General features: G+C 39.4%; 1 protein-coding gene across 1 annotated transcript in view; it reads right to left on the reverse strand.

The window, feature by feature from the left end:
- Positions 1-22,876, reverse strand: part of AK5 (adenylate kinase 5) — a 95,588-nt gene that overhangs the window by 1,894 nt on the left and 70,818 nt on the right. The window contains exons 10-13 of the mRNA XM_068406123.1: positions 22,823-22,867; positions 14,054-14,217; positions 12,947-13,063; positions 8,805-8,993 (exon numbers count right to left, since the gene is read on the reverse strand). Coding sequence (XP_068262224.1) covers positions 8,805-8,993; positions 12,947-13,063; positions 14,054-14,217; positions 22,823-22,867 — 515 coding nt within the window. The remainder of the gene's footprint in view (positions 1-8,804; positions 8,994-12,946; positions 13,064-14,053; positions 14,218-22,822; positions 22,868-22,876) is intronic.

A 22,876-nucleotide genomic window follows, 5' to 3' on the forward strand; every position in this document is an offset into this window, starting at 1 on the left:
ACTGACTTGTTGTTTCTTGTCGCCTGAAGTGTCAGAGTATGTAATGCTGTGAGTGACCTAAAAGCTTTCAAATGGCAGTAACTCAGCGAGGTTGTGTGTTTCTGTGCATTTGTATTTGCAAGCTGGGTGAACTGGTTCTGGTTTTATGATGACCATTGGGCAATGCATGTTTTACAGTGGCACCGGTTTTGTTGTATGAGAACTCCCTTTCATTGAAGAAATTTTTTTCTTTAACACCCCAAAGGTTCTGTTTTGGCCAGAGGTTGTCCAGGCTGTTTGAGTTTGTTTTTCATGACTGGACTTCAACAAAAACAAGAACAATTTATTGTCCTATGCTGAAGGAGAGCGAGCGGCATTTTAGCAAAGAGGAATGATGTTTGTAGCCAGTAATACTTCTGTGTGCTCCCTAGAAAACGTAATGTAGCACCGAGCTTTTCTGAGCGATGAGTTGCATGCCCATCCCATGCAGTGAGCGTCATGCGGGTCGTTACTTGAGCAAGGAGAGCTGTCTTTTGCCTTCACAGTAGTGACAGAAGAAGCTTTCATGCTGACTGGGTACACCACGCAGATTGCATCTGATGATTATTCCTTTCCTCTCAAATGCCTGATGAGAGCCTCAATTTTCTACTCAAAAGCAAGCTTCCTCTCTGCTTCTCTTTCATGCCTGCATGCCATGGAGTTTGCACACATTTAACTGGACCCGCAACAGCTTTGCTAAAGCCTGTTTTTCTGAACTACGTGCTGCATTTTCATCTCCAAGTTGCTGACTACGATGCCAGAAGATTGCCGTGTTTGAAGGGAATGTTCCTGACCATCATACTTTCTGCCACCTCTTTATTCTGCAGCAGAATAAAAGGAATTTCAAATTCAAAAAAATGTATTTTTGAAATAGGTCATGAAATTATTCTCAGATATGGTGTTGGCTTGCAGCCTGCTCCCTTACAGTCTGACTGCACTCTGTGTACATTTAAGTCCCTCGGTGCTAAGTCTTGTGTGGGAGTCAGCAGCTGCTCCTTGCAGAGATCCACCAAGGAATTGCATTCATGCTCTGTAGCTTGGTTTTGCTCTTGGTGGCATTCACACATGCTGCAAAGTTTGGTCCCTCGTTGCATCCTGCCAAAAGTGCTGGCACACCCAGCCAGTCTACCTCCACACACAGCAGTTCCAGCACTGGAAGTGACCAGCCTGGCCAGCCTTTAAGGAGCCATGCCTGACTGGGTTCAGTCCCCTTGCACTCACCACAAGGGCATCTTACAGTCTGAGCTGAACTACCCTCTCCCCTCCCGGCGAGCTTTCAGAAGCACGGTTCTCTCGCTTCCCTTGCTCTCTGTCACGTTGGTGTTTGCTGACATTGCTGTTTATGTAATGCTGAAGTAGGCGCATGCTGGAATAGTTTGTGAAGCAGCAGGTAGTGCCTTAGAAAGGTCAGTCTCAAACAAGGGCTGCATGTCTTTCAGAAGCTTTTCATGCCACAGAAACAAAGGGTTTAGGAGGGGGTTTCTTAGTAGCAGCAAAGAGAAAAGGGGAAGGGTGAACCATTCTGGACCAAATGCCTACCTTCTCCACTTACAATAAAACTAGCAACTCCCATCTCAGCTGCTGTAAAGCAGCTTGTGTTGTGCGTCTCAACTGCCAAGACACCTTTTTTCATATGGCTATCCCACAGGAGATATATTTCGCACAGGGTGAAGGCTGCAGCTATTTCAAAGCTCTCTTGTCTTAATGTGTATTTTTATTATCCCTTTATTCCATAAATACATCTGCACTGGATAACCGATCTAACCTAATCAGCACAGCTGATTGCCATTGGCTTTCGGTGACCTCTTCTAGAACTGGAACTGATACTCAGGTCTAGATTTGGGCAGTTATGATGAAGAATTAGGTTTGTGAGTGTGGAAATAGCTGCCCTTTATGACTGGCTGGAGCGCTGCCTTCCTAACAGTCACAGTAAAATATGAATGAGTGTGACTAATGACAGCCCCAGTGCTTCCCATGCTGGCCTCCTAGATAACAAAGGTCCAATTCATAAAACTAACTTAAAGTCATGGCGCAAAACTAACTTAATGTGACAACAATTCACAGCTAGTACCACAGGAATGCAATGACACTCTCTGCAGCTCCAGGAGAGAAAACTGTATTTCTCTTTTCCAGATTATAACAAACCTCATAAATTAGGACTGTTTTCAAGGTTATTCAAGGCTACTGTCTTCTCATAAAAGCAAGATCCAGATACAGTTTTTCATAGTGCTTCCAGTTTTGAAATGCCACTATGGTTTTAGGTAACTTCAAATACAGAGAAATTTAATGAGCTCATATGAAAAATGACTGGAGTAATCATCTTCATAGTACAGTGTTGCTCCTTTTGGCATTAAAATCAGCCAATTAAATTTTCTGTCATCAAATCTCCATTTGTTGTAGGTTTCGGGATTTAGAACCCAGTATTCTTCCACTGAGAAAAACCCGACTGTCTGTAGAGACGACGTCCGAGGACCAACCACTGTTTTCAGCAAGACAGACTGAGACTGGAATAAACTCACTAGTTAGAAGCTTGCTATTGGAAGTCAGTCGGGTTCAGCTGTGTTGGCACTAACATTTATGCCTTTATCATGAAAAAGAGTGTTAAAAATGTCTCGGAGACAGTGCAGTGCCTGGTTCTCAAAGCAATGGATCAAGCTGTCTGGAAATCCCATGGAAACATGCTGCTCTGATACCTGTTCACATTTGGCATGAATTTACCATTGCATTTTATCTATAATCCCCTGCTAATGTTTCTGATGTATCTTTCTAGACTGGTGTCTCATCTAATGGGTCACAAACCACCCAGGGGGGCAACATAGAAACACTTGTTCCTTTGTTCCCCACCTACTTACCTACCAGGGTTAATGATTCTCTGACAACCTTTCAAAAGACGGAAATAAATTACATACCTGCTATCACTATTACCATTGATTATCCCTTCTCTAAAGGGAAAAGTACACGTTTGCCCCTCCCCACAGAAACTTCTAACAGGGTATCAGTATGAGAAGGCTGCAAAGTGGAAAATCGTTACAGGGTGGATGGTCACTCGTTCTTTCATAATGGTTATGGAAAATGTTTGTGATAAGAATCTAGTACTACTGCTTACCCAGCATGTGACTTCAACTGATTTTAAAAAGAAACAATAGGACAACATTGTGAAAAAAGAAGAAGAAAAAAGAGAAAGAAAAAAAGAAAAAGAGAAAAAAAAAAGGAAAAGAAGAAAAAAGAAAAAGAAAAGAAAAAGAAAAAAGAAAAAAAGAAAAAGAAAAAAAGAAAAAGAAAAAAAGAAAAAGAAAAAGAAATGCATTTTGGTTGAACTTTGTAGGCTAAGCTTCCATAGTGCATGATCTGAAATAGTGAAGGTTTTTGGACATCCTTGAAAATCCTCTGCTCTGGACTGCCTACCTTATTTGTTATACTCATGCCCCTTTTCCTCAGATGACTTTGAATAGGGAACTTGTATTTAAGACACCTACTAGGTGTCTTACGTTAGCTAGGTAGGATCAGTTTTGTCTTGCTTGACTACCAATGCATTGCTCTTCTCCATTACTTACTACCCTCCTACATACTGTCACTTCAAAAAAGCTTTAAAGGATGAGTCAGATATTAAAAGCAATCAGGTTTTTTTCTCCCTCTCTTCTCAATTGACAGAGGGCCGTATATTCAAAGGTATTTACATTTAGCCACATTAAAACACAAGTAGGTGCCTACTAAATTTTCAGACACACTTTTCTGTCTTGCAAGCTGCCTTGGAAATCACTGAGAAATAAATCTAAAGACAACAGTATCTACCTGCTTACTACAGCTTCCATAGTGGGTTTTGTTTCATTTCATTCATCTGAAACATGTGATTCCCACAGAATCAGGCAGCTTGCAACTGTTTTTGTGAGTAGTGCTTTCAGCCCTTGCATTTCTAGTGTGAGGTCTTTGTTAACAAGCACCCACTTGCTGTTCTTAGCAGCAGGTGGGTGTTCTATAACTGACTATGAAAGATATTATGGAATATTAAACTATATCTCCAAAACATGATTTTTTAAAAAATTAATTGGAAAAATTCTAACTTATTGTTACGACTGCTTTACCTTCCAGAACACAATTTAGAAAATTAATGCCTCAGCACAAAAGTGAGCACAGGACACTGTCATTCTTTGCCCTTCATTCTTCAGTCAGTTTATCTTCCCTTGTAATCTTGGTCAAAGGGAAATTTCAAACAGAGTCCTGATCTCTTGGCAGCCTTATCAGGTCACTGTTCTTGTTCTGAGGTCAGCGGAATCGAAAAATGTTCCATTTCCAAATATCATATTAGTTATCTATGAATGCATCGATGTTTAGCGAACATCACAAAATTCTCACTGATTAAAATGGGAATACTATTACAACCATATACCCTTGTCTCTTCTGTGCAAGTAAAGCAAAGAGAGAATTCCTAACGACTGCAGAGGAAGCTAGGTCAGACTTGAGTTTTTCTGTCTACTGTATTTATTAGGCTCCTTCCATCTGTGCTGTAACACTCGTTCCAATGCAGAGAGTGAGAAAGCTAAGTTGACAACGTAGTCTCAAGCACACCTTGATATGGTGTGACAGATCAGCTCCTCCTCCACTGAGCACTTAGCCAACATCTAATTCCCACACCAGACCTTCCGCTGGCCTTATGCCCAGGACTGAATTTTACATTTGCATATTTAATCTGCCTGTTTCAGGACTGAAAGCTTTTAGGCTGGAAAGGACAATAAACACGTAGCACCGTTGCCATGTACTGTTCCCAATCTGTGGAAAACTTTGCCCAGCTCTAAATACACTTAAAATGGAGAAATCAAGTGATACCAATATGCCAACCCTATTTTCCTGTTAAACAAGTCTACTTAACAATTCTGATTTTCTTTTATGTGGCAAAGCAGGAACTGGGTGCTACAGTAAAGCCCTACAAGACACGATCACTTATACAATTAAACACTATTTCACCTACAATTATTAGTGGTGCTTAGTCACATATTGCAGTAAGCTGTCTAGAAAAGGTTAATGCTGAATCTTCATGGCAGTTAGGCAGGATTTACACTCTAATATTCCTCTTAAAAATCTCAGCATCCACTCCTCTGAATTCTTAAGAAAGTGCATGGCTGGAATCTCATGGGACATGAAACTCACAAGGGCCTTCCACTGAAGAGCTGCTTCTGTTGAAAAAACAAGCCTGGGCAGGACTAACTTTCCAGAAGGTGGCAACTAAAGGTTCTTTTAGACCCTTCTTCTCTTCTCTTGTATAGCTTCTCTACAGATGCTTTGGCCATCACTTATCCTGGGATCACCGACTGATCTGGATCTGCAAAAAGCACCTGCAGGTAAGACATCACTTCCCTGAAGCTATGGGATCCCACCAGCTTTGCCTGAGAAAAAGAGTGCACAAGCCTGTGGTCTGTATTTACATTAAGGTCCATGGATTATTTTAAAAAATCCATTAATGTAGATGAGATAATTTATTTTAAGGGGTCTTCTAATCAACACTTGTAAATTAACTTTGGTGGCTTTGCCTGAAATGGATTAGGAAACATACACAGTTCTTTCAGTGAGCAGAATTATAGAGGCAGCAGCATCTTAATGGGAGCATTAACATCTTCAACCAGTGCTGGTCAGTGCTCAATAGTAATAAAACCCACTTAAGAATGAACAGATTCCCAAAGCTGAAAACATGCAGTGTTATAATTAAAATCAGGAAGAAAAATATTAAACATGTTAGACTGCCTCTAGGTAAAGTCTCAATCTTCTGTGTATGTGTATGATACTACAAATAACAAAAACCAAGGACTATTTTAGACTAGCCTACACAAAAAAAAAAATTGCAGTTAGAAGTATTACTGATAATTTTTCTGCTTTCTACCTGAATTTCCTTTCTTCATTCAGAGAACATTAGAGTGACATTAGCAGTCAACATTTATCAGCCTGTAAAATACGTTGCTATAAATAAGAAACTAACCCTGTGTCCTGGGAATTGCAAACTTCCCCTTTACTCTCTGCTTTCTTCAACACATGCAGCCTAAACACATTCACCACTAAAATAGTTTTTAAACTGTAAATCTAAATGTCTATTTTCTCTTAATTTCCCACATAGCTAACAGTTACACTTTTTGTGTTATCGAGTTCTCTTTGTTTCAAAACAGCTGTTGACCAAGTCTTAACTGTTTTTTCTTTGTCTTTATTCTTCAAATTGTTGAGCCAAATAATGTATAGGTTTGTAAGATGTGCATTTACAGAATAATAATACAGGTTGGAAAGAACCTCAGTGGGTCATCTAGTCCAACCTCCTGCTCAAAGCAGGACTGGGCACTGGAAGGATGCCACTATGCCAGGCACTCTGCTTGAGCTGTGTCATTGACCAAGTCAGAATGTATGATTGAACTCTTTGAGTTCACTTATCCAGGAAAACTGACTAGAAAGATTTCCTAAACAAGCATTCCTTCCAGAAAAGAAATTACTTTGTTTCACACTATTTAGTGTATTTCCAAAACTGAATAGTGTTTTTTTTTTCATTCCAGCACTGTCCACTGCAGAACTGACAGGGAATATTTGGATCAGAATAGCTATTGAAGTCTATTGCCCCCTGCAAAAAAGTGCTCAGACCTACTTTTCCACTTCGACTGCAGGTGCAAAGTAAACCTTAAAATTGATTCCCACAACTGTGCAACACCACTTGGTTAAAAAACTCACTTCTCTCACCCTTGAACAATAAAACGTTAACATGCTTCTTGTATGAAAACTACATTTGCTTCTGCTCCTTGCTGCGCAGGCACCAGGGTTGCAGGCTTGTACCCGAGGCTGGCTGAGGGTGACAAGGATAGCCTGGGAGGATTAATTTTAAAACCCTACCTCTGCTGAGTATCTTGGCAGTGTTCTCTAAATGCTGATACATAACTGGACATGTATTTGTTTACATCATAAGTGTTGGGGGGAGGGGGCATCTCCCTACTTTACTTAAATCCATAATGGAATCACATCTTCGATAGCAGATGTGTATTTTATCAGTTTAGTACAAAGTGGCTGAGGCAGACATTTCAATACAGAGTACCTGTGTTCAAGAAAAACAGAACACGTTTTTCAACCTTAAAAGGACATTTTCCATGGTAATGTTTATAAAGCTGTTTTTACAGAGTTTTCATACCCAATAATTCCCTCCAGAAGATGGAAGTATGTTGAAGACCTGCATTCATCAGAAGCAAGTACAGACACTGTACAGACATTGTAAGAAAAAGTGTAAACACTGTTCAAGCAATGCACGAGTATTTTCTGACATGCAAACACACAGTGTCAGTTCCCCCAAAAACTAATGATAAACGAGCGCAAAGCACATATCCAGCTCTGACCCGTAGACTAGGCAAGTCCCGTAAGGAGCTAATGAGTGATGAGCTTTCAAAAAAAGACGGCATGATTTGCCATTGCATAGATTGCATAGGAGGTGGAACAGAAACTTGCAGCAGAATTAGAAGGAAGGGCAAGGAGAGTCCACATCATGTGAAATAAGGCAGACCATGAATGCAAAATCTGTGTGAAAGTATTTAGTGTAGTTTCATTCTCTTTGGGGCTGTCACGTCGCTGATGCTTCAAAAAGGGAAACACTGTGGTAGGCACAGCCCACTGGAATAAGATCTTAGAGATACGGAGAGCTCTGGTTTCCTCTGCATCGCACTGTGTTGGTGTATTGTACTGAATTCTTAATTAGACGCATCCTTGCAATGTTGGCAAGGTAGCTTGTCAAAGAAAATACAAATAAAACCAGATAATCATTCTTAAGCTTAAAGTGAAAAGTAATTGGGGATTTTTTTTTCTGCCACTCTAGAGTTTGCCTTCTGTGCACTTTCTGTGTGGTTAGCAAAGGCCATAAATCAGGACTCTCCCTTTGAATATAATTTTTCTCAGGACTATGTCATTTACTCTGTTCTCAGGTCAGGATATAAGTGCATAAATTAGCTGCATGTTTCTCTTTCGGGAACTTTGCAGAGGAGAAAGGTTTGGGATATGTGATTTGCATGCTTGCTACGTCCTCTAGAAAAAAGCTCACATAATATTACCAGAAACTGTTACTGGATTCTTTCCCTTTTGGGACAAGAAGGATCAGAAGGACTAGATCTTTCTGTAGCTGAACATAAGAGATAGTTTGCCATGACAGAGCAGAGAAATATATAAGAAGAAATATAAACATCCCACGTAAATGAGTTTACAGATGTGCCAGCATATACATCAGTTAATTGCACTGGTGGAATTTTTATTGCTTGTCTGTAAAGTATTGGTTACAGAATAAAAAGAATGCTTTAAGTATCACATCCTCAGCAGGTGTAAACTGAAGTAATTCATTGAAATTAATATAACTATGCCATTTGTTCCAGCAGAAAGATCTGTCTTGTGTGCACTGTCAGTTTTGTAATTTAACTAAAGGTCTTTGGATTAACATAATCTTTCATCCTAACTCTGAAAGCCCTTATAGAGAAATAAATCCTAATACTTAAAGAAAAGCTTTCCAGCATTAATGTTTAATAAGAGATTTTATACAGATGAGGTAGTGATTCAGGATATGTTCTCAGACTCAGGATAAATCTGTTTTTATCCTTTCAAACTGTACTGCGGAACTCAGAAGTTTGTAGAAGTTGCAAACAAACCAGGGAAGCGTAAGATGAGAACAAACTGGGAAGCGCAGAAACTAATACGAGTTCACAAATTGTGTCGCATCAGTATTTTACAAATATGGCTCATATAAGGGAACTAAAAAGCAATAATTTAATTCAAAAAGTCAAGCAATTTACCTTGCATAACTGTGTCTTCCTTTCATAGTACGCAATCACAGGTTTTGATGCTTGGTAATAGCTTTCGATTCCTTCCTTGATGGTTTCGGCATTATCAGAGTGCTGACTGCTCTGATTTCTCATCAGAAGGCGACTGCTCATGGTTTCTGCAGAGCAGTCCAGGCAGAACACAAGTTTTGGTTCCCCAATCTAGAGACAAAGAAAAACAATAAGTATTCAAACCACTGGCCTGGTAAAACTGATTTTGTTTGGATAATTTCAAAAAGAAATGCTGCCAAAAGAGTCATCAAGGAATTTATTAGCAAATTACTTTCATATTTGTCTATGCAGAAATTATGCTTAGTAACAAACACCTTTTATTGCAGCAGCACTTAGAGATCCCCATATTCAGGATCAAGGCTATACTTGATTGGGCTCTGCACATACAGAGAAAAAGAGACATGATCTGAAATATTCTGGCTACTTGGACTGAAGATTATTAGTTCATTTATTATTTGCAATTGTTTGATAAAAGCTTGATGTAAACAACACTGGACTCATGGAATGCTTGACAGTTATTTTTTTAACCTTTGTTCAGTCTCTGAAGAATATATTTTCATTCAGGGAGTGGTGAACTACAGCTTAGAATTTCAAGAGGCAATAGAAGGAAAAGTCCAAATTAAAGTGTGCCCACTTGAAATTGAAATGAGTAGCAACACACAGGCTCAGGGACACCATCAAATGCTTGTTAATGGATGAATTCAGATGAATGCATCCTGTGAATTACTTATGTCACACACGATTTTATGTCAATATTTGCAGTGTAACTCTACATCATTACCACCCATGACATAAAGGAAGGATGTGATGTATTTCTCAGCATTTTCAAATTGGTGAGTAATTTCCGAATTCTATAAGCCCATCACTTAGTGCTTTTTGGCTAGTGTCAGAGTCGTAAGGGAGAGTCTGTCCTTTTCTATAAACAAAATAAATATGGATTTATTTATTTTTATCCCCAGGCCTTGGCAAAGATAGTAAATAATTGTCTCTATCTACATTTCGTAGTAGATATTGCAGTACTTTATGGGTGAAACAGAACTGGCAAGAAAGAGCAAAATGTTCCTTATAATATTTTACGAGAGAGACAAAAGTTCTAAACACAAATCCCCATAATTCTTTCCCCAAGATGCTGAAAAATATGCGTGTCATTTAGCATAAATCTTGCAATACCCTGTCATGCACACTGCTCAAGCACAGCTCTCTGTGACACAAGGTTTTATCTGAGGAACTGATGGGCTGAGTCTAAAGGGGTAAATTCCACTCTATCAAGTAAAGTAAAGGTGTTACAGGATCAGAGACAAGTAATGTGATAATTTTTCCATGCAGTTATGTATTAAATCCTTCAGTGATGCTCTCAGGCTTTTTCTCATTCCTTCCCTTTCCAGCAGGGATTGAGAGAACACCTTTTAGGAAAAAGTGAGTCTCAAGAGTTGTCTTGAGAAAAGATGACTGTTCTTCAAACTAGTGACCATTAGAAATTCATGCCTTTACCTTGGCTATAGCAAAGAAAGTCTAAATGACTGATACATGGAAATTGCCATTGCTACCTTTGTTAACAGCCCTTAAAGGAAGAAATATTCTAAAGGTAAATATTTCATGTTAGGCCTTCTGCATTTGACTGAGGGTGTCTGGATTATATTGACCCTTCTCCTACCTTAACAACTTTCTTTCAGCCAGCTGAAGCCAAAAGATTATATCAGACAGTTCAATGACAGGCTTTGATCTGTCCATTTTTTCCACACAGCTCAGAAAACATTAATGCTATTAGCAGCAGCAGTATGGGGTTTTGGGATTAAAAAAGCCAACAAGGCAGTTTTAACAGTGCAAGACACTTAGATCAAGAAGTTAAGAAAGATGTGGGCTTAATCAATGATTAAAACAAATGTCCTTTTTGTACAGTTGGACTAGGATGGTGAGAAGTTATTTCCTCTCAGCTTCACATGAGGAATTCCATGGTCTGTTCTAAATTATAATAAAATAAATGAGGAATGATTCCTTTCATCAGTTATAGTCATATCATCACCTTACAATGAGCATATGAAGGAGGCTACTGACTGGTAGGATTAGGTAATAGTATCTTGCTTGACAGACCAGGTCTGATTTCCCTTTGAAAAAATCTATGTGGTTCTCTTAAAACTTTCAATATTGCTGTTCTCTGGCATTCAAAACGTTACAGAAATGTCGTTCTTCCAAGTTAAAAATTGCAAAAAGTAAAAGCAATGCCCCTATCAGATATTACAGCAATTTTTACTACTGTGGTTTTTTTTTTTAAATTACTGTCTTCCTGACACAATTTAGCTTAAATAAGGCATGCTGTGGGGACATCTGCAGGAAGCCAAACAAGTCTAAGGTACTGGCCTTTATCTTATTGGGTATCTTCCACCTGGGGATGTGGAACTTATAATTTAATATTGTTTTCTACTTCTCACCTAGAAGAAAGACCGAGGAGGGAATGAGGAGGTATGTGCTTCTCTAAAATTATGGCTAGGTAAAAGTACAATTATATCATAGAAAGGAACTGGGCAAAACTGGCTGGAGAATAAGCTGTTCCTACACAGCTAATTCTATTTAGGGCTGTCAAGCTTTTAAGTATAAGCACTATTCCCGATATCTTCTAAATAGAACAGCTCTTTGTTAACAATTATAATGCTTTTTACACATCACGTAGATAAGCAGCGTTATTCATTTGCACTTTGCCGCCACCAATTAATAAAGCCTGATGTCCACTGCTTTTCATTCAATTATAATGTAGGAAGAACTTCTCATCGCCCTTTAGAAAGAACTGCAAAGCATTATCTCAATAATGACTCATTTAAAAAAACTTCACAGCCTTACAGAGCAGCTTACAGCCAGCCAAGTTCACCCTGTGAAAACTGAAGCGGATACATGGATACAACAGGGATGACTTAGCACATTCAAAATTATCACTTGGGGTCCTGGTATTTTAATCCAAATGTCAAAGGCAGATCAGGACTACAGAATCTTTTGCTGCTACAGTGTCAACGGGAACTGAAAGGGGCTCTGCTTTTGCATTGGATGCATCAAGACTTGTTTACCACGCAATGTGTCAGTCCAGGACACTCCAATCTCTAAGTCCTACTTCACAGCTTACACCAGTGTTCACAGGACACGACACATATGCCTGACAGAGAAGCTGCCCTGCTGAAATAGTTCCTCTTTCCACACAAAATGAAAGAAATCTCCAATGCCTTTTTAATAGTCTGTGGCATTTTAGTAAAAGAACTAACAGATCAACACTTCTATGAATGGCTTCTATCGCAAATCCTATTGCCTGTTATTTTGTCCAGCTTCTGATGCCTAAATGTTGCTAGGTTTTTGTGGTAATCAACTAAATAAAGCAGTTTTATTACCTTTCAAACTTGTATAGGACATTTGTGGAGTGTGATATAATAGAATATACACTTAACTATTTCCCCTAGTTCACCACTTATTTTCTCCTAAACGCTGGCAAATTCATTCATAGGGCTTATATAGACTATTTTCTACAGATTGAGGAATGTACAGCTGAGACTTCTCAGTAGGTCTTAGCACATACTGAGGAAATCGATAACGCTCTGAACTGGCACGCAGTCACTTGCAAAATGCTCTTTTTATGGCTATGCCACCTGTTACTTATCACTAAAATTTAATCTGTGTTTTGCTGTTTCAAAGTGGCAGCAAGCCTTAGCAGAGCCGGCTCAATGGTAAGAGATAATAACTGTGAAGATACATGCTTTCATGAACCTACATCAAATAGCGCTTGATGAGATTTTCATGAGAAGTACAGCAGCCATCCGCTAGAATTAGAAAACTGATTCTAAAAATGGTGCTTTCAACTAAATGTGAATTGTTCCTGGTTTATATTAAATTTGGGTAAAATCAGCCTTTACTTCTGGTATTACAGAGTCTGCGTAGGTGAGGGCAAAAGCTGGAGTTGCTATATTGATGGGGTGCCAAAGTTTCAGTGGTCAGCAGCACAACACTGTTGGATTGGCTCTTTACATGCCCTTGTTGCAATCAGCTAAAGATGGGGACCCAAGCAGCATCAGAAGTACAGTTGTATCTTAGCAGGAGTTATAACGTCATTACAATTATATGGTCACCTTGCTCTCAAACTCTTCTGCTTCTTTCAGCTCCTGGGGATACCCATCGATCAGGAATCCTTTTGTGTCTCCTAACTTGGAAATCATGGCTTCCTTCAGTAGCTCTAGGACAATACCCTGCATTGGAAAGAAAGGGAGTTACTTCGTTAATTAATAAGAAAGACTGAGACCTTCGTTTGTTAATCTGACTTTGGCCCTACACCCTCAAGAACTGCCTCGTTTTGCTAAGAGCAGGTCCTGTGAGTGCAGGATTTTTTCTTGTCCTGCAGGTAGCAGGGCACCCCACTTTTTCTTCTCTCAGGACCAGCTTTGCTACACAGATCTAGTGTTGCAACCCATACAAGAGTTCCCAAAGTGTCCTCTAGATAGCTGGGAATATTTCATAGTTTCAAAATTAGTGTTAATACCTCTGCAACTTTGGAGTACTGCTGCACCATTTTCCAATCTGATTGCACTTTGCTATGTCATTGATATAATTATATTACATGGAAAGTGATAAGAGACCCATCTGACAAAACACACTGAAGAGCAAAGCAATCAAAATCAAGCCTCAGCACAGCTTTTAGTTTCCCCTGAGCAGCACTTCCCAGTATCTTTCATTAACAAACACATCCTACGATCTAGCTGTACTTGCTGAAGACCCACCCAGAGCTGGGGCTGTGGACCTGCCATGTAAAAGTCCAGCTGAGAACAACAAACTGTAGTCCAGCTACTCTGGGATGTCAGCCAGCTCTGCAGGGAACTGCCGCAGGTATTGTAAATTAAAATAGCTGCCAGGAGGACCAGCTCTGAATCTGAAATGTGAAGCTATAAAGTTTCTGTTTCCTGTACTTATTTGTGCATTTTGCAATGCATAGCGCAGCATCTGTCTCACTGTATTTCATGACTAATCTGTGGCCTATGAGAGCCTGAAATGTAAAGAAATACTGGCATAGAAAGGGGAAAGAAGTGTCACAGATCTGGCAATGAGGAAACTTCTCCCTCAAGTTGCAGATTAATTTTACTTAAATGGGAATCACCAGCTCTAGTCTCTTATTTCCACCCTTTTAGACAATCCACCACTGCCTTTGTTTAACAATTAGGACCCCAAATAAAACCATCGCTTACGCCAGGCACAGGTTCACCACATTCCATGATGTCTTTGATCAATTTACTTCTCTCTGATAATGATGATAACTCATTTTGGAGAAGGTCACCAGTGGACAGGTGAGTAAAACCATATTTCTTGGCTAACTGTTCGCATTGGCTACCTTTGCCAGAGCCAGGACCACCTTTGTGAGGGAAAAATATCTAGAATTAGAAAAGAATAAATATCTGCCTTTTCTCAAACTATAGCAACCAAGAAAACAGAAGGAAATTGATGAGACTGCCTATTTTGCAATTCTTTTTTTTGCAAAGACATTCTATACAGTAGGACAGTTATACACTTCCCTTCCGATACACTACATTGCTGACTCAAAAATGTGTACCAGAGTTGAAGGAGTCACATCAGTGTGAGATCTCTTGCAGAAGAGAATCTGTTCCTAAAACACCATTACCATGAAAAGGAAAAACATGAAACGGCCAGCTGGGGGGAAGGGTATTTGACTCAGTATATGTTCAGCTCAACAGCTGCAACAAATATTAGCAAACTAATGTTCAGTGCATCCTCGTGAGGGAAATATTTTGCTGTCCTTTATGGAATGGAAAGGTATAGGCAAAGAGATGGCAAAACCTGCCTCTGTTACGTGGGATGCATGTAGGTGTATAGTAACTAAACCCTTCTGCACTGTGGTAAATGTAAGAGCAAAATTTCGCTGTGCTTGTGCCCCTTCCCTTTGAGCTGGAAAGCTCTCGTGTGCTGGTGTGTCTGCCGATAACAGAGAGCCAGGGACTGAAGCTGCTAAACGCTGATGAAGGCTGGGTCATGCCGCTCCATGCAGCTGTGGTACTGGCTAGCCCTCCGTGCATGCTGCAGGGAAGCATAAGGGTAAAGTGCTCTGCAATGAAGGGCACAGGGAGACCTTGTCACCACCTGCTTTTCTGCCTCCACAACTGCTCAGTCAGGAGCTGGGAAATGGTGTCTGACCAGGCCCAGTCAAACAACCAGAGGGATGCAGGGCAGCGTCAGCTGACAGGGTGCTCAGGTGAAGCTGCTCAAGTGATTTTTCCACAGGCTGAAGGGAAGGCACCTGCAGCTGGTCCCTGCCCTGCTCACCACAGCTGCAGGCTGGGTGCTGGCATCTCCCGGGGGCCTGGGGGGAGACAGGGCGGGAGAGGAAGGGCAGTGACTTGGGCGATTGCTGAAGGTGCCTCCTGTCAGAAATGGCACCTCAAGCCCCCCTGTTTTCTTCAGCACGAGAGCTGCCACCACCTCAAGAGTCCCAAAATTCTGCCTCTCTTGGATGCCTCTCTGGCAAGTGCCCTTTTTCTGGGGCCACCTCAGAGGCTCTAGACACCTCCTGGCTTTGCAGGTGCTGGCATTGCCCTGTCCCACCTCCTCAATGGAGGTGGCCACTTTTTCTTCCTTACCCTGAAGGCTGACCCTGTGAAATGCCAAACACCTCTTCATCTGCTCGTACAGTGGCTGCAGCTGCCCCAACCCGGCTGGAGAGATGGGCAGTCCATGGAAATTGCTGGAAGCTACTTCTTGGGGACCCCGTGTCTGTGTCTGTGGCCTCCAGAGCTGCCGGCGGAGCTGAGGTGAGCACCCTGAGGGGGCTGAAGCGGGCAGGGAGGGCTGAGTGGCCATGTTGGTGCCAAGGGTGGGGAAGGCCAGGAAAGCAAACTTCTGTTGTGACAATATCAGGATTTGGGGAGAAATTTCAAGGTGTGTGGCAGCATTTTTACAATCTTTGATGGATCTATTCAGAAGATCTACTGCAGTAGGAGGTAATTATACCCTTGTAGGGAGACAGTGCTCAGAAACCAAAAGGAGAGGTAAGGCCCAAAAAAAAAGCAAACCCTCTTTTCAGTCAAGTTTTTTAAGTATGTGACTTGTGTATTTATCAACTGTTGGGACTTGCAAATATGACTACACGGCTCTATTGTGTGGATTTAAGATGCTAGAAAACATGTGATTTTCCTTTTTGTTTATATTTCCATGAACAAATATAGGAATAACGTGTTCACAATGGAGTGACTTTGGCACCAATTCCTCCTGACTTGAACTTTTGTCTAACTAACTTTTGCATTCAGTTTAAGAAATAGTCGCTCCAAGCATATAATTTTCAGAGAAGTTACAGTACTGTAGCTGAGAATAAAAATTGGGTCATAAGGCAGTAGCATCAAAGGAACAGTTTTGTCTACTGTAACCTGGAGTCAGCTTCACAAAGACAATTATCAGCCCATGGTGTGAGAATCACACTTGTGCTACAGTTTTAGCTAGAAATATCTTTGTCCCAGTCTCATTTCCTTTTCAATGTGGGTTGCATGTTGTTTTTCTATTGCTTTAATAAAAAGAAAATTATTCTTTTGTAAAAGCACCGATTGAAAGAAAGCAAGGAATAAATAAGTGTGGCTACTGAGAAATAGATACAGAGAAATTATAGGCAAATTATCTGTAATGAGACCATTAAATATCTGTAGCGGCAATTAATTTTATTTCTGGTCTGTTTTGGTTTTTTTAGATTAGTAAGTTTGTGTGTGCATGTGCTTGTTTACACATACTGTCTCCAGGCCTTGAATATACTAGTAGTGAGGTAATTTAATCCTATGTATTTGGTGTATATGCACAGTATTAGAAAGAAACAGCTATAAAGATGACTTTATTCTGTTTCTTATATAACTGTTTCTCTTCTGAATGTAGAGCCAAAACAGAAATTTTATTATGTCCCTTCATATAATAAATAAACTAGAACACTTCTTAGAAGTAACAATACAAGGACAATTTTTGGTTACTTAGCTAGAAGGTAAATATTCAGAAAATTTGATGTGTTTCCACAATATCTTTATCTGTTAGTATTTTAAAAAGAATGCTGTCAGAATGACCATTATGCAGGGCATACACCATAGCCAGCATTACCATGCCTCCAAAACGTTAATTAAAATTGACCATGTTTATCTCTTAAAGAAGAGTTCCAACAAAGCTGAGATTAAAATGCTGAGCTCTTTAAAGATGAAAAGACATAATTAAATAAGTTATGTGCTGAAGATGGTAATTTTTATGGCCTCTGCAATTAATTTAGTATCATTTGATGAGTAGCAAAGCATCCTACTGCTTGATAAATGTACAGGACCCGCTTGACAAAGTCCTGTGCTTTCTTATCAACAAATGAGACCACAGTTCTTGCTTGGCCTTATCTGAGAAGAGGCTGAATGCCCCCAGGAAATTCAGCATTGAAGGCTGAACACATACTCAGCTTTTATGCCAGTATTAATTTACATGCCTAAAGTTCAAGTATTAGTTAATGTCTTGTCTCCCTCTGAAGGCCAGTATTTAATGTGACTGAAAAAGAGCTATTTAGGTGGGAAAGAATGTGAAAGTGCATTTCCTTACTCATTAGATACTTCCTTCTGGCAGAGGGTGCATACTCGTAGGACTGCTACATAAGCAGTTTTAACAGCAAATTAACCCTGCAGTCATAAGGCTTATTATCAATTTGTAGTGTGGCAAAATATGTATTTCATTCTTTTTAGAGGGTCTCTTTACTAAATCTATGCATCTTTCTAAAAAAATGAGAAAAATTTAATAATTTTATTGAAGCAAGTTTATAAGGAACAACAGCTGCATATTAAATATAACAAATATATATTAAATATAACAAAAGCTGGCACAAAGATATTTTCGGTTAAGAAGCTTTCACTGCAACTTGTTATGTTGTTTTTCAAACAGAAAAAACTTGAGACACTGAAAAAGGTAGTGAAGTTTTCCCAATGGCTCAGTTGTTAGGAGGAGGAAAATATGTTCCCACTTTTGTTGTGAAGGCACAAGATTCTTTGTGAACACTGTCATTTTTTCTGTGTGCTGTCATCTTTTACTCTGCCTACGTATATTTTGGAAAAAAAATGTGTTAACCAGTGACAGACTGATTCACAGTAACTTGCTATTCAGATGAATAATGTTGTCTTCCGATTTTCATATATGACAGGAAGATAAAGAGTTAAACCCTAGAAAATGGCCAGAGGAATTATGAGTGTGCTGTGACCTGTAGGAGAACGTAGATGAACTACCAGCAGTTCTTCAATATTAGCATGCTTTTGTATTGTACTAGCATTGCTAAGTCAAGCACATCTTGCTTTAAAGACCATTCATTCAATTAATAAGTTGCAGATTCAGAAATTAAGCATGTTGTATCAATCAATGAGATTATTCTTGGAAACTGAATCCTTTGTGTGTCCCTTTGTGCTTTCTGATAGAAACAGTAAGCAAGTATCTGGAATCAGGGTACTAGACAGCATAAAAATTAAATGCAGTTCTGCATATTGCTTTTCTGTAGGCAAGGCTGGATTAAAAGGTGTATGTACTCCCTTAGCGCAGTTTTCCCTTCCATTATGTTGATTCAGCTGCCTGTGAAACTGTGTAAGGGGATCTTCTGGTGAATAACCTTCTGGCAGCACTGCTGACTTAGGTGGTTACCTTTCTCCATTTAATTACTGAACACAGAAATGCTTCACAGAGAGCACTTCAAGGGGAGAAAGAGAGTGGTCTCAGTGGGTGGGGAGAAATGACAACTGCCCAAGCAGCACTTCTGAATGTTTGACTGCAGCCTGCCTTAGATCAGTGAAAGATCTGTTCAAGAAATTGAGTCTCTTACACCTGCTCTCCCTCATGCCCCAATCCCCCCCAGACTGTGAAAGACCACAAGCCTAGGCGTGTGATTCAAATGCACCTGGCTGGCTGAGAGCACAATATCACAAGCAGATGAATTAATGATGCTAGAGGGAGCTGGGACTGCCACTGGGAGAGAGCAGGGACAGGAACAAGCAATGTGAGCAGTTAATGAACCAGAAGTGTCACACAAATAGACTTGGATGTCTCTATTTTAAACTTGCCAAATCTTATGAGTTTATCGTATACCAAAATACTATGAACATTTACATAAAATGCCAGCAGCAGGATTTACAAGAGAGTCCCACCATTCATTTAAAAATGTTTGAATTTCTAGACCTTATTTTCATAATGAGTATCATCCCTGTATCATAGAAAGGTGCTTGCAGGGGAAACCTATCTGCACAACAGAGCCTCAGAAGTCAGAATTGAAATCAAAATAACCCCAGTCAAGCTATCCTTGTATTTAAGCTATGATTTTGGAGGACTTGATCAGGTTGGCAATTCTATCAATGCTACTTGGATTACTTATACAAATAAAAATAAGCCTTAGCTTCAGAATATGGCTTTTGAAGGCTTCTCAATAGCACCTCAACTGTTGTTCATATATGATCTTAGTCTGAGCGAAGCCATACAGAAATTATGCTGTTACTTAAAAACACCAACAAAAATCTCCCAATATATGGAGCACGTATTGGCAGAGTGATGTGATGTCCTGAGACATCACTGAGCTTTCATCCCTCTTAAAGGAAACGTGGAGTTCACTTCATGGAAAGTCAGAGAAAGCAGCTTTCATCACCTTCTACAGTTAGTGCTTGGACTGACTGGGGTTTTAAGTATTGGCACTGCTCAGCCTATGCCTATCTGATTGTAGAAGGGGCTGTAATACAGGCACTGTAGCATAATTTAGGTTGGAAGGGACCTCATCTGGTAAAACCCTCTACTCAAAGCAGAGCTAAATTCAAAGATCAAGTTGTTCAAAGTCTGACATACCTTGGACAAATAAAGAGTTTTGGGTTTAGCGTTTTGTTTTTTTGTTGGTGGTGGTGGATTTTTTGTTTTGTTTTTGTATGCACAAGAAGCTAGCATCTGCAGCGGATTATGTTTTACTTGTAAAGGATATCTTCAGACTGTCAGCTGAAAAGCTGGTCTTAGTTACATTGGGCTTAAACCACCACCAGCTTTGGTTCATCAGCAAGAATATGACAAGGATTCTGCAGAGAAAATTGGTTACATTGACTAAGTTTTAAACACTACATTTAAGAGTAAGTGGGGAGTTTGTCTCTGATCCAAAGTGCAGAAAGATGCCTGAAAACTCCCTTGGTTTCAGCCTCAGCCAAAGCCAAATGTGGCTATGTTTTATGAAACTCCTGTGGAGGATAGGGAGGGATAATGCTCCCAGTAACTTTATGTACGACAATTTTCTGGATGTGATATAGAGTATCTCATTAGTTAAGAATGATAAAATCATACATTGTTCATTGTGGTTAAGATTTTACTTTTCATGTTGCTCTGATGAAACAGGTTTGTTTGGTTGGTGGGCGGTGTTTTTTCTTTGTGTTTGGTTTTTTTTTTTGTTTCAGTGACTGGCAATAATTAAGTAAGTTTTGAATATTGGAGCATCACCCAAATTTATCTTTGCATCTGTTTAATTTTTTATTTTTCTCTTGAATTTTACTTTACAGGCAAAATTTACTTGGTTTTGCCTCTTTTATTACCCTGGTTTTATGTCCCATATTTTTGACTTGCTGGTTCTACATCTCTGCTTTGCTGTCTGGATAAAACATTGACATTGTTGCTTAATTAATCTGAGCTGACTATTATTCCAATTAATTCCTACATTAGCTCTAATGTAAATATTTGCTAATTAGATTTTTTTTTTCTTTCCCTTTTTGGACAATTTTCAAGGGACATTAGTGGGGGAGGGAAATGTCTGCTTTTTTTCTCCCCTTTGTTTTACAAACAGTATCTCAATTTGTCAGCTACGGCAGATGATGTATTTATTTCAATTAGCGTGTAAACTACTTCAAATGCTCATGTTTAGAACTCTAGTTTTAAAACATCTTTATAAGCATCTTATTTCCTCATGAATACATCCATATAATGAGTAAACACTCCTAATGACACCTGAGACTGACACAGGTTTTTGCATTCAAGTATCTACAGCAGCATGCTCCAACCCATCTTGTCTGCTTTCTTTCTAGTCAATGTATCATGGGACGAACATTTCTAGCGCTGTCCACTGCGATGGAGTACTTAGCCACTGAGAATTTGTGGTGCTTTATTTTTCCCTTTCCCCTCACCCTTCCTCCACCCCAAGCTTGACAATTTCAGAGGCAAAATTCCTTGAGCGTCTTCACTTTTTTTTTTTAAATCTGTGTTTGTACAAACCCAAGCATAATTTTCCAATAAGATGTGAGGCAGAGAGAATGAAAATTTGTCACTGTAGCAAACAGCAGGAACATGTACTTCAGTAAGCATGGAATTAATTACAGTTTGCTTAAAGACTGAAAATTAAGTGTTATGCATCTTTCCCTTAAGAAAAGTCTCCAATGAGCTCTTTAGTAACCTAATTTTACTTTTTCAAACACATAATATCCAACATAGGTTTGCAATAAATTGAGGCAACTTGTATTTGGTATAAGATAGAGTGCGATATGAATACAACGCATAAACATGCTATCTTTTCACAAAATCCTTAGATTGGGAGGAACCTTTTGGGATCATCTAGTCCAACACCTCTGTTATAGCAGGGTCAGCTAGAGCAGGCTGTTCAGGACTCTACAGTCTCTCTGGGCAACCTGTTTCACTCTTTGACCACCCTCACAATAAAAAAGTTTTCTTGTGTTCAGATGGAATTTCATGTATTCTAAGTTGTCCCCATTTTCTCTTGTCCTGTCACTGGGCAATACTGAGAAGACTCTGGCTCCCTTATCTTCGTTCCCTCCCATCAGGTATCTACACATAGTAATAAGATTCCCTGGAGCGTTCTCTTCTCCAGGCTGAAGAGTCTCAGCTCTCTCAGCCTCTCCTCATATGAAAGATGCTCCTGTCCCTCAAACAGCTTTGTGGACTTGCTTCAGTAATTCATTATCTTTCTTGTACTGGGGAGCCCAGAACTGGACATGGTACTCCAGATGTAGCTTTGCCAGTGCTGAAAAGGGAGGAAGGATCATCTCCCTCAACCTGCTGGTATTGGAATGTTTTTAGATGCCTTCTGAATTCTGAATGAAACTTCCATTCATTTATGACTGATTTCAGAAGTCACTTCTTTTTTTCTCTTAGGAAAAAGAATGCACAAACTGACTTCCTTTTATGTAACATTACCCACGTTTGAGTATCTGTCCTTAGGTCCTTGGAAATGTGTTGTTCCTGCTCTGTATTGTAAAGCAGTTCTGAAAAATTCTGCTTGGTACAAAAGCAATTATTCTTTCCAAGTAACTAGTACCAAGTTTTAAGCAGAAACTTGTCAATTTTCTGGTTATAATTTGTTTTAAAAGGCTGATCAAAGTTTATAATAATTACATTAGTAAAATTTATATAATAATGAGCATTAACATGGTGCTTTTCCTCTGTGGACTTCCAGAAAGTAAATATAAAATAAATCTTGAACCTGCAAAGCCTCAGTGCATGCTAAGCATCGTGTATGGTGACCAGGCCATTGACTCTTTAACAGCATGTTGAGCACATGGAGAATTGAAACCTGTATTTAAAAAAGTTGTCTTACAAGTGAAGAGGTGAAGAGACCTGATTTTTTTTTTTTTTTCATCTAAACCTTAAAATTCTGAGTTATAAATCCAATCTAGTAATGTTTTAACTTACGCTGGTGAAGCAGCTTTGCTGTGGGAGATCACACACTGTAACCGCAGAACTACAGTAATTTCAAATATGTTCACACTTAAACATACCTCCTGCTCTGAGCTTTACACAACTGTTGTTAGCATGGTCAGACCCAGATTAATAACATGAAATTAAATCCTAACTCCTTTTCAAAAGACTAAACCACCATTGTCATGTAAATACTCTTAACCAAACTGTTCTGTTAAACTTTAAAAGAAATCATATAATGAAAACTAAATTACATGGGGATTTTCAAATGTAGCAGTTAAATTAGGAATCCTACTTACCGACTACAAAAATTATGTTTGATTTCCTCAGATCTTCTGAAAAATCTAAAATGA

Source organism: Nyctibius grandis, chromosome 8, assembly GCF_013368605.1.
Source record: "Nyctibius grandis isolate bNycGra1 chromosome 8, bNycGra1.pri, whole genome shotgun sequence".
NCBI lineage: Eukaryota > Metazoa > Chordata > Aves > Nyctibiiformes > Nyctibiidae > Nyctibius > Nyctibius grandis.